The sequence below is a fragment of the Mirounga leonina genome, unplaced genomic scaffold (assembly GCF_011800145.1).
Source record: "Mirounga leonina isolate KUSES-001 unplaced genomic scaffold, KU_Mleo_1.0 Mir_197, whole genome shotgun sequence".
Taxonomy (NCBI): domain Eukaryota; kingdom Metazoa; phylum Chordata; class Mammalia; order Carnivora; family Phocidae; genus Mirounga; species Mirounga leonina.
In genome coordinates, this window is record NW_023270494.1 from 14,574,708 (window position 1) to 14,584,155 (window position 9,448).

The 9,448-nt window shown below is 59.3% G+C and overlaps 1 protein-coding gene across 2 annotated transcripts in view; it reads left to right on the plus strand.

Moving 5' to 3' along the window:
• The window catches only part of SCN4A (sodium voltage-gated channel alpha subunit 4), a 42,563-nt gene extending 36,585 nt beyond the window's left edge, over positions 1-5,978 (plus strand). The window contains exons 23-25 of one of the 2 annotated variants that reach the window (XM_035026290.1): positions 477-581; positions 1,186-1,456; positions 2,221-3,446. In XM_035026290.1, the coding sequence (XP_034882181.1) occupies positions 477-581; positions 1,186-1,456; positions 2,221-3,446 (1,602 nt within the window). Of the gene's footprint in view, positions 1-476; positions 582-1,185; positions 1,457-2,220 lie in introns of both variants that reach the window. The other variant, XM_035026291.1, reaches the window with a different exon arrangement.
• Positions 5,979-9,448: the final 3,470 nt, after the last annotated feature.

Sequence of the window (9,448 nt, forward strand, 5' to 3'; positions counted from 1 at the left end):
GGGCTCCATCCTCCCTCCTTTGCTCACCCGTCCCCTGGGATAGTCCCACGTGCCGCCTCAGCAGCTACTGTGGCGTGACTGAGGCAGCAAGCCCGGGTTCAGACCCTCCCCGGCGACCGTGAGAGAGGGACTAGGCCTCTGTGAGCCTTGGTTACCTTGTTAAGAAACGAGGCTGATGCTCCCTACCCAGCCGGGTCATTCAGAGGACCCATCGAGATACGATGGCGAGTGTCTGGCCCCAAACAGGCGATGAGCCGGTGCTGGTCCTCTTCCGGACTCTGTCACCCCGCACCCCTCCCTCCTTTCTCTGGACCCCGCAGACCCCCATCCCCTTCCTCCCTCCCTCAGCCCCCATCTCTGGCCCCTCCGGGTCCCCTGCTGGGGTGCGGGCTGCTTTAAGGGTGGGGCCTGAGGTGGGGAGGCCCTGGAGGCCGAGAAGAGGGGCCTCTGGCCTTACAGACACCATCCTACTATACTTCGGAGGGAAAGACATCTTCATGACGGAGGAACAGAAGAAATACTACAATGCCATGAAGAAGCTTGGCTCCAAGAAGCCTCAGAAGCCAATTCCCCGGCCCCAGGTACGGGCCCTCTGAGCCCCTCCTCCTGCGGCCTGGATGAACCTTCTGCCCAAGGGGGCCCCTGGGGGCAAAATGCAGGCTGTCCTCCGCCCACCAGGTGGTGTCCCTGGCGTGAGGCTGGGTCCCCATGCTGGAGAGCTTGCTTCTTTGTAACCGCCCTGAGGCACTGCGTGGGGGGGCAGCAGCAACCTGATAAACCCCAGTCGCTGGTTCGCCCCCAGCGTCGGCCCACCCCTTCAGCGGGTGGCCTCTGGGGCAAGGGCCCCTGGAAGCGGGAGGAAGAGGATGTCCAGACACCCTCCCCCGTGAGCAATGACTTCGGGAGAAGGATGAGAGGTTGCCGGGGGACCTTGAGAGGAGGAAGCGTCCTAGAGTGAGGAGGAAGCCCACGGACCCCCCAGAATGGCTTGTCCGGATGGGTCTCCCCTCCCTGCCGTGGCCGACTCTGCCACAAGCCCTAACACCTCCTCCCCCCCGTCTCTGTCTCTCTGTCATGCTGTTGGGTCATCCTGTGTCTCCTGCCTGTCCACGTCCTGTGTGGGTCCTGACCACTGCCCCCCCAAAATCCACCCACCTGCACCCCCGCACCCCTCCCACGCTGCAGAACAAGCTCCAGGGCATGGTGTACGACTGCGTGACCAAGCAGGCATTCGACATCACGATCATGATCCTGATCTGCCTCAACATGGTCACCATGATGGTGGAGACGGACGACCAGAGTCAACTCAAAGTGGACATCCTGTACAACATCAATATGGTCTTCATCATCATCTTCACCGGCGAGTGCATGCTCAAGATGCTCGCCCTGCGCCAATATTACTTCACCGTCGGCTGGAACATCTTCGACTTCGTGGTCGTCATCCTGTCCATCGTGGGTGAGCGGGGCCGGGCCGGGCAGACTCACTCAGGGAGGCCGACCGCTCCCGTCCTTGCGTTCACGCACCTGCTCTTGCACGTGGAAAGCTCACACATGCATGTACACGGACACACGGGCTGCCTATGCACATCACACCTAATGCACAAAAGGCACACGGGCCGGGCTCACAGGCAGTCTGTCACCTGCACACCCACGCATACACTTCTAGAAACCAGTAGATGCACACTCGGGTGCCCGTGAGCCCAGTGGAAGACAGAAGATGGTTCCAGTCTCCACACACACAGAAGTGCACAGACGTGTGTAGTCATGATAGCAACTAACCACCATTTACTGACCATTTACTATTTGCCTGACACTGTGCTATCCCAGGAGGTAGGCACTGTTACCACCTCTGCTTTACAGATGAGGAAACTGAGTCACAAACAAGTCACGCTCCGAGTCACACACACAGCTGTCCTCCCTCTCTGTCTCATCTGGGGCATCTACAAACAGCCTTGGGGGTCGGCTTACCCTGAACCCCATCAGCTTGGGCACATCTCACCTCCTTACGGCTGTGTCAGGGCAGAGCAGAGCCCCTGGCCCCAGGACCCTGGGGGAGCCCAGCCTCATGGGTCAGGCCATTTGGACTGTGCTTCTCTTGCTCGCTTCTGGGGAGGAGCATACCAGGCCAGGCCCCCTTGAGCCCTGCATTCGCCCCACCCCCCGCTCCCTGACCCCGCCTCCTACCCCACGGACAGTGCTCCTCACACTTGCTCCCTGCAGGCCTCGCACTCTCCGATCTGATCCAGAAATACTTCGTGTCCCCCACACTGTTCCGAGTGATCCGCCTGGCCCGGATCGGGCGTGTCCTGCGGCTGATCCGTGGGGCCAAGGGCATCCGGACTCTGCTCTTCGCCCTCATGATGTCCCTGCCGGCCCTCTTCAACATCGGCCTCCTCCTCTTCCTGGTCATGTTTATCTACTCCATCTTCGGCATGTCCAACTTTGCCTACGTCAAGAAGGAGTCGGGCATCGATGACATGTTCAACTTTGAGACTTTTGGCAATAGCATCATCTGCCTCTTCGAGATCACCACGTCGGCTGGCTGGGACGGGCTCCTCAACCCGATCCTCAACAGCGGGCCCCCCGACTGTGACCCGACACTCGAGAACCCGGGCACCAGCGTCAGGGGTGACTGTGGCAACCCCTCCATCGGCATCTGCTTCTTCTGCAGCTACATCATCATCTCCTTCCTCATCGTGGTCAACATGTACATCGCCATCATCCTGGAGAACTTCAACGTGGCCACCGAGGAGAGCAGCGAGCCCCTCGGCGAGGACGACTTCGAGATGTTCTACGAGACATGGGAGAAGTTCGACCCCGACGCCACGCAGTTCATTGCCTACAGCCGCCTCTCAGACTTCGTGGACACCCTGCAGGAGCCGCTGAGGATCGCCAAGCCCAACAAGATCAAGCTCATCACGCTGGACCTGCCCATGGTGCCGGGGGACAAAATCCACTGCCTGGACATCCTCTTTGCCCTCACCAAGGAGGTCCTGGGCGACTCTGGGGAAATGGACGCTCTCAAGGAGACCATGGAGGAGAAGTTCATGGCCGCCAACCCCTCCAAGGTCTCCTACGAGCCCATCACCACCACCCTCAAGAGGAAGCACGAGGAGGTGTGTGCCATCAAGATCCAGAGGGCCTATCGCCAGCACCTGCTCAAGCGCACGGTGAAGCAGGCGTCCTACATGTACCGTCACAGCCAGGACGGTAGTGGGGACAGTGGCCCGGAGAAGGAGGGCCTGATCGCCACCACCATGAGCAAGATGTACGGCCACGGGAATGGGAACAGCGGCGTGCCGAGCACGGGTGAGGAAAGGGGCTGGACAGGGGACACCGGACCTGCCATTGGGTTCACGCCCATGAGCCCCTCGGATGCTGCCCTCCCTCCCTCCCCACCCCTGGGGCAGACAGTGCGCCCGGGGGTCAAAGAGTCTCTTGTCTAGTAGCAGCGGCGAGGTAGCCAGCTGAGCCTGGCACGGCCCCCCAAAACTCACTCATGGTACCTGCTTGCTGAGGGAGCAGGCTTTGAGTCTACCGCTGACTGGCTCCCTGTCGGGGACAGGTTGTGGCCACGCTGGGGCTGACACCCAGGCCATGGAAAATGGGAATTGCCCTCGGAGGCTCCACCCTGGGCCTGAGGCTCCCCCCACCTCCCCCCTGCTTCCCTGGTTTCTCACTTCAAGTTGCTCTCACCCCCTCACGGGCCTCTCCTCTTGGGGGAGGTTGGAACACCAGAGATCTCTGCCCCCCACGCGGGGGAGGAGCCAGCCTACAGTGGAGGGATGAGCTGTCGTCTTGCCACCAGAGTCTTAAGGGCTACAGGCCCCCCCAGGCCTCTCCCGGATAAAGATGTCTTAACTCAGTGAGAGCGGACACCTGACCCAGGGCCTGCCAAGCCTCCCCTGACTGGGATACAGCTTCGTCCTGCCAGCCCACGAATTTCCTGGAGAAGAGAAACGTCACTGGTCCACAAGTGGCTCCCCGAGTCCGATTGGCCACTGGATCCTGATGCATCTGGCGGGGCTTTTGGCCCCTGAAACCACATCCCGCTTTGTCCATTGTGCAGCCCCTGGCTCCCTGGCTGGCCCCTGGGGGAAGAGCTGGAGGGAGGAGTCCACTCAAGAACCATCTTCTTCTAGGAAGCATGGCGGGTTGATAGAGGTGGGGTCCCGCCAGCCGCATCACTGCACAGGAGGCTTCCTTGGCCAGAGCGCCCAGACCTGGGGCGGGGGCAGGGACCCTGGAGCTCAGGAGGTAGATTTCCCCGATCAGCACCACAGGGCTCTCTGTAGCCTCACCCAGCCTCATCCCCCACCACACCCATCTCTTCCTCCCTCCTCATCCTTCTCTCCCCCTCCTCAAAGTGGTCCCAAGAGTGTTGTCGCCGAGCCCATGTTAGACATTTCAACCCTGGGACATGCACAGCTCACCTGGCTCCGGTCCCGCTGCCTGGCACGCCAGGCAGCATCTTTGTTGGTACCACTGGTCTGGGTGTGGCCGTGCCAGGCCTCTTCTGTCGCTCAGAGAACGGACGGAGGCCGAGCCCAGAGGGGGCAGTGAGACACCTGCTCAGGCGTCACTGGATTTACTCACGTGCGCGTGTGCCTTGTGTCTGCTTCACGCCTGTGTGTACAGCTGCGTGTGTGCTCAAGCCCACGAAGCACTGTGTCCCGCCTGTGTGTGTGTGTATTGTGTCAATGTGCCTCTGTAGTCTGGTGTGTGTGTGTGTGTGTGTGTCCTAGGCAAGTGTGCCTGTGCTGTGTGGATGAGTGTGAACGTGTCTGGTAAGGCTTGCACGTTGAGTCCCCGTTGCCCTTAGTTCCTCTTCTCTCTCTTGTTTCTTGTGAACAGTTTGATTAAAACTCAGGAAGCAGCGAAACCTCCAAAACAACGTGGGTGTGTGGGTGTGGGTGTGTGTGGGTGTGTGCCTGTGTGCGTGCGTGTGCCCACAGGCTGGAGCCTTCCTTTCTGTCTGCCCTACTCTCTGGCCTCCTTGCCACCCATTGTCCCTTCTTCCTATTCCGTTCATCACACCCATTGCCCCAGCCCCACTCCCCGTCTCTTGCCTGTGTCCTCCGTGGAAAGGAGGCCCTACTCCTTCTACCTTCCTGCAACCGTCTGTCTCTTGCTTCAGAAGATGCGCCCTAGAGAGGGCAGCCTCCTCCCTGACCAGCACCCTGCCCCCTGCCCTTCCCTCAAACTGGGGCCCCAAACTGGGGTGGCCCAAAGAGCCTCTGCATCTGTTGGACTGGATACTCACCACTGGACTTCATACAGACTGCAGAGCCTCCCCTGCCTATGGCCCCCTCCCCTGCACACCCACACCCATTCCCACTCTGTCTGGGTGGGAACAGACCCAAGCCAGGCTGGCAGGCAGGCTCCTTTGTACAGTTCTTATAATAAACCTTCCCCGCCCACCCCCCTCCCCGGGTGCCTCTCATGTGCAGGCTTCTTCCTTCTGCACCTCCTTGTGTGGACGTTGACAGGGTCTGAGGGCTGCTAGAAGCAAGAAGGGCTGGTGGGGATTGGAGCCAAATGGGGAAGACTTGGGGGACCTCAGGGTGGGTAGAGGGCAAGATAAGGAGGGCCCCAACTCCCTTTCTGGCCCAGTCCAGCTCTCTCCTGCCCCCCCCTCCAAAAGGAGACTTGGGTTTTGAAAATTAATAAAGGGAAGCCTCACTAAAACGGAGTTGGGAGGTTCAGCTGGGGGAGCTGTCAGGCTCCACCGCTCCTCATCAATTGCAGACCCAAGAGGAGGAGGTGGACCTTGCAGTGGCTACCACTTTACTATCTGGCAGGGAGAGGAAAGGCTTTCCTCCTGCCCTGGCAACAGCCCAGCCAATGAGAGACACTCAGAACTCAGCCAATGAGAAGCCACCATACTCCCTACTCCCACTTTCCTCCAATAGACTTTGCGTTTACAACAGTCTTCCCAAAGTCCCCCTTTCCTCTATAAAGGAGCCGGTTCTCCCCTTCGTGGCGGTGCCTCTAGTTTTGCCTAGCTTGCTTCTTTGGTCTTGCAATTCTCTGCTCTTCCCGAATTAACCCGTCTTTTGCCGGTAAGATAAGTGGCAGTTTTATTTTTAAGGTTACAGCTCCAACCTCTTAGCTGGAGTCCAAGACGCCAGGTGAGGTTAGGGGTCGTGGCCCCCTCCCCAACGGGCAGTGCCACGCTCCCCCCCCCCCCCTCCATGATGGTGCCCAGGAAATGGCGTTGGGACCCAGTGGCCCCAGCACCTCCTCTCTAAAAGCCTCCTTCGCTTCTCTGCGTCCCCCAGGGGCCTCGAGGTGCCTAAGGGACACCCCTCCTCACAGATACTGTCCCCCTAAGGACCCTACCTCTGGCCTCTGACCTCAGAGAGCCCAGGGTCCCGTGGACCTGTGACAATGAGTAGTATGATGTCGTGAGCTAAGTCCACAGTCCTGGTGGGTGAAATAGCTTTATGTATACTTTTGTTTTCTACAGCTTGATTTCTGACTCCCAGGGCTGTATTTGTCCAAACTAGGAAACACTTCGTCCTATACAAGATTTCTACACCCTCTTTTCCTGGCTCATAGCACCTGTGCGGGCGCGGGAGGGCCACCACAGGCTACCCTGACGTCCTTCAGCCATATTCCTGAGGCCCCTTCCCTCCTTGCTGTTCTCTATGCGTGGGGAGAGGGATCCAGCATCCCTGCAGGGTTCTGAGCTCTCCCACTGGGGTGCTGACCTCCCTCCCTGGGGCGGGGGGCTCCTTCTCATTCTGTTGCTCCACACTGCGCCTGGGGCTTCTCCAGCTCCAAGGACAGGAGAGCTTGCAGGGTGCCCTGGCCCACCCTTCCCCTGAGCCTTGACTAGTGCAGGAAGAGAGGCAAAATACTAGATGAAAAACAAAAGCCAATATTTCAAAATCATCCCCTCCATCAGCTATCAGCTGGCCCCAGTGCCTTTGCCAATGCCCCCGGGGTGGGGTGGGACCACTCCTCACTGAGAACCACCAGGTAACTTGGGGCGGCTTTCTGGCTGCTGCACTACAGGGCCAGGAATCAAGCCTACCTCCTTCTTAGCCAGCGGGCCTCCACCCTCCGCCACAGAACAGCAAGCCCAGCAGGGCCAGGCAGAGTGGATTGGGGGAGGGGCGGAGGTCTGAGCCCCTCCTTCCAAACTGAGGTTCTGCCCTCTCCCACCCTCCCCTGGGGTGCTGGGGGTTCCTGACCTCCTGCTTCCTCAAACTCCTAAGCCCCTTGTCCCCTCTCCCTCCACCCCCATCTCTTGTCTTGAAAGCTGCCTTCCTGGAAAGGGGAGGTGGAGGCTGCCAAATGTTGGGGTGTGCAGCCCAGGGTAGCCGGGGGCAGAGGCGGGAGCGGGCTTATGGGGCCTCCTGTTCCAGGAAAGAAAAGGCGTCACAACCCGAGACAGAACTCTGTGCTATTGTCACCGGAGAAGGAACAGCACAGCCCCGGCTGTGACAAATAACCCTGCAGGCGGTGGGGGCCCCACTGCTTCCACCCACTCCTGAAAATGGATCCCTGCCAGGCATGAATGGGAATGAAGTCCAAAGACCACATCTGCATGCCTGCCCACAGGGGATGTGGGTGTGTGGGTGTGTTTGGAAGATGCCATCTGCCCCCCAACCTCCGTGCCCCCTGTAGTCACCCTGGGCCCCGGGCCCAGCTCCTGAGCAGGACCCACACCACGCAGCCGAGGCAACACATCGTGTGAGCATACACGTGCGTGGGCGCGCGCGCACACACACAGACGTGTGTGCCCCAAGTCTTCCCCAATTATCTTCCCAACTTTGGGGGGACACTAGCTCCAAAGCTAACCAAGGTCTCCATCATGAGGAAGTACTTTGCTAAAGGAAGAAACCCCTGGATTTTCCCCCCATTCCTCTGGGGGTTCTCCTATCACCCCCCAACCCCAGCACAAGGGGCCTGTAGTCCCCAGGCTGACCTCAGGTGATGTTTATATTCCTGGGCTGTTTGTTCTGTGAACTGAACATCTGACGCCTTTTCAGAGAAATGTTTTTTTTTTTTTTTTTCATTTGGAACATCTGGAAACAGCAAGAACATCTGGGACTGCCAGGAACGAGCTGTTCCTTGGGTGAAACCTAAACCCTCCTGTCACTGTTTTCTATAGCTCTGGTCCTGGCCCGCACTCCTTGGCGGTGGCCCCTACCATCCAGGTGAGGCCTGTGTCCACAAGGATTGAGGGGGTACCACCCAGACCCCTGCCTTTCTCATTGCCAACCCTGGCATGGAGCAGGTCCACGTCTCTCTAAACCCAAACAGACCCACCACTAATGTAGGCTGTTTGAAAAATGGAGGGTGGCAGGGAGAACGAGATATAGGCAGAAGACACATAGGATTCAGCATCCTTCTTGCCCTCCTGGGAGTTGGGAGAAAAGAGGGATTGAGGGGACAAGAGAGAAAAAGGGGGAAACATAAAACTCAGAGTGGGCTTGGCTGTGGGGCTGAGGTATGCAAGCCTGCCATGTGTGGTTGTGCAGGTTGTGCACTGCACAAGGGCAGCCCTGACAACCGCCCCCCCCTGGCCCGGCCAAAGGTGCAAAAGTTATGTCTGACTCAGGGACACAGACAGGAACTCAGACAAGTTTCTGGACGCTATGATTCCATCCACTGCTCTACTGACTGGCAAGATAAAGCCAGAGAGCTTTTGAGTGTCAGAACCTGGAGGTTTCCCCGCACTAGGCTCCTGTCCCCTACCCAAGACCTGGGAGCTATGGACAACTCCCTGGAAGTCCCCTGATTCCTGAGTGGTGGGTTTTTTCTAAGCTGTCTCTACCTAAGTCCACCCCCTTTGGCAGCTTCTAGCAAATTCTCTCACCAAGTGAGGGAGGGAGGCCTCTTGCCAGGGTCTGGCCAAGTAGCTGCCACATCTGGCTCTTGCTCAAGAACTTCTGTGGCTCCCGGCCTCCACAGGGACAAATCATCAAGCCCCAACATGGCTGCCTGCGCTCCAGCCAAGAGGCTGCCCGCTGGGCCCCTCCAGGTGCCAGGCCTGGGCCCAGTATAAGTACCCCCACCATCCCCAGCACCCCTGCACCACCCTTCCTTGGTGCCTCTCTTCCTGCAGAGTGCAAGCCGGCCCAGAGCCGAGGAGCTGGGCTCGCATTCACCCCCAGGACCCGGGTGTCTTCAGCTAAGGGCCTGGGAACCTGGACTGCGCCATGGAAGCCTGGGGACCCCAGGACAGGACCGTCAGTGGGGTGGGGGTGCGGGGAGGGGAGCACAAGATGCCCTCGGATGACCCAGTGGCCCTTGCCTCCCAGAGTCATCCACTGTGGTGCCCTGTGAGCCTTAGCTGCACAGCTGACGAGAGAGCCCGCCCTCCCCAGGGTCCCAGGAGAGCTGGTGCCTCCCCTGGGTCCCAATTTGCATGGCAGGAAGGGGCCTGGTGGGGAAGAGGCAGGGAGGGGACGGGCTGCAGCCCAGGCAGTTACAC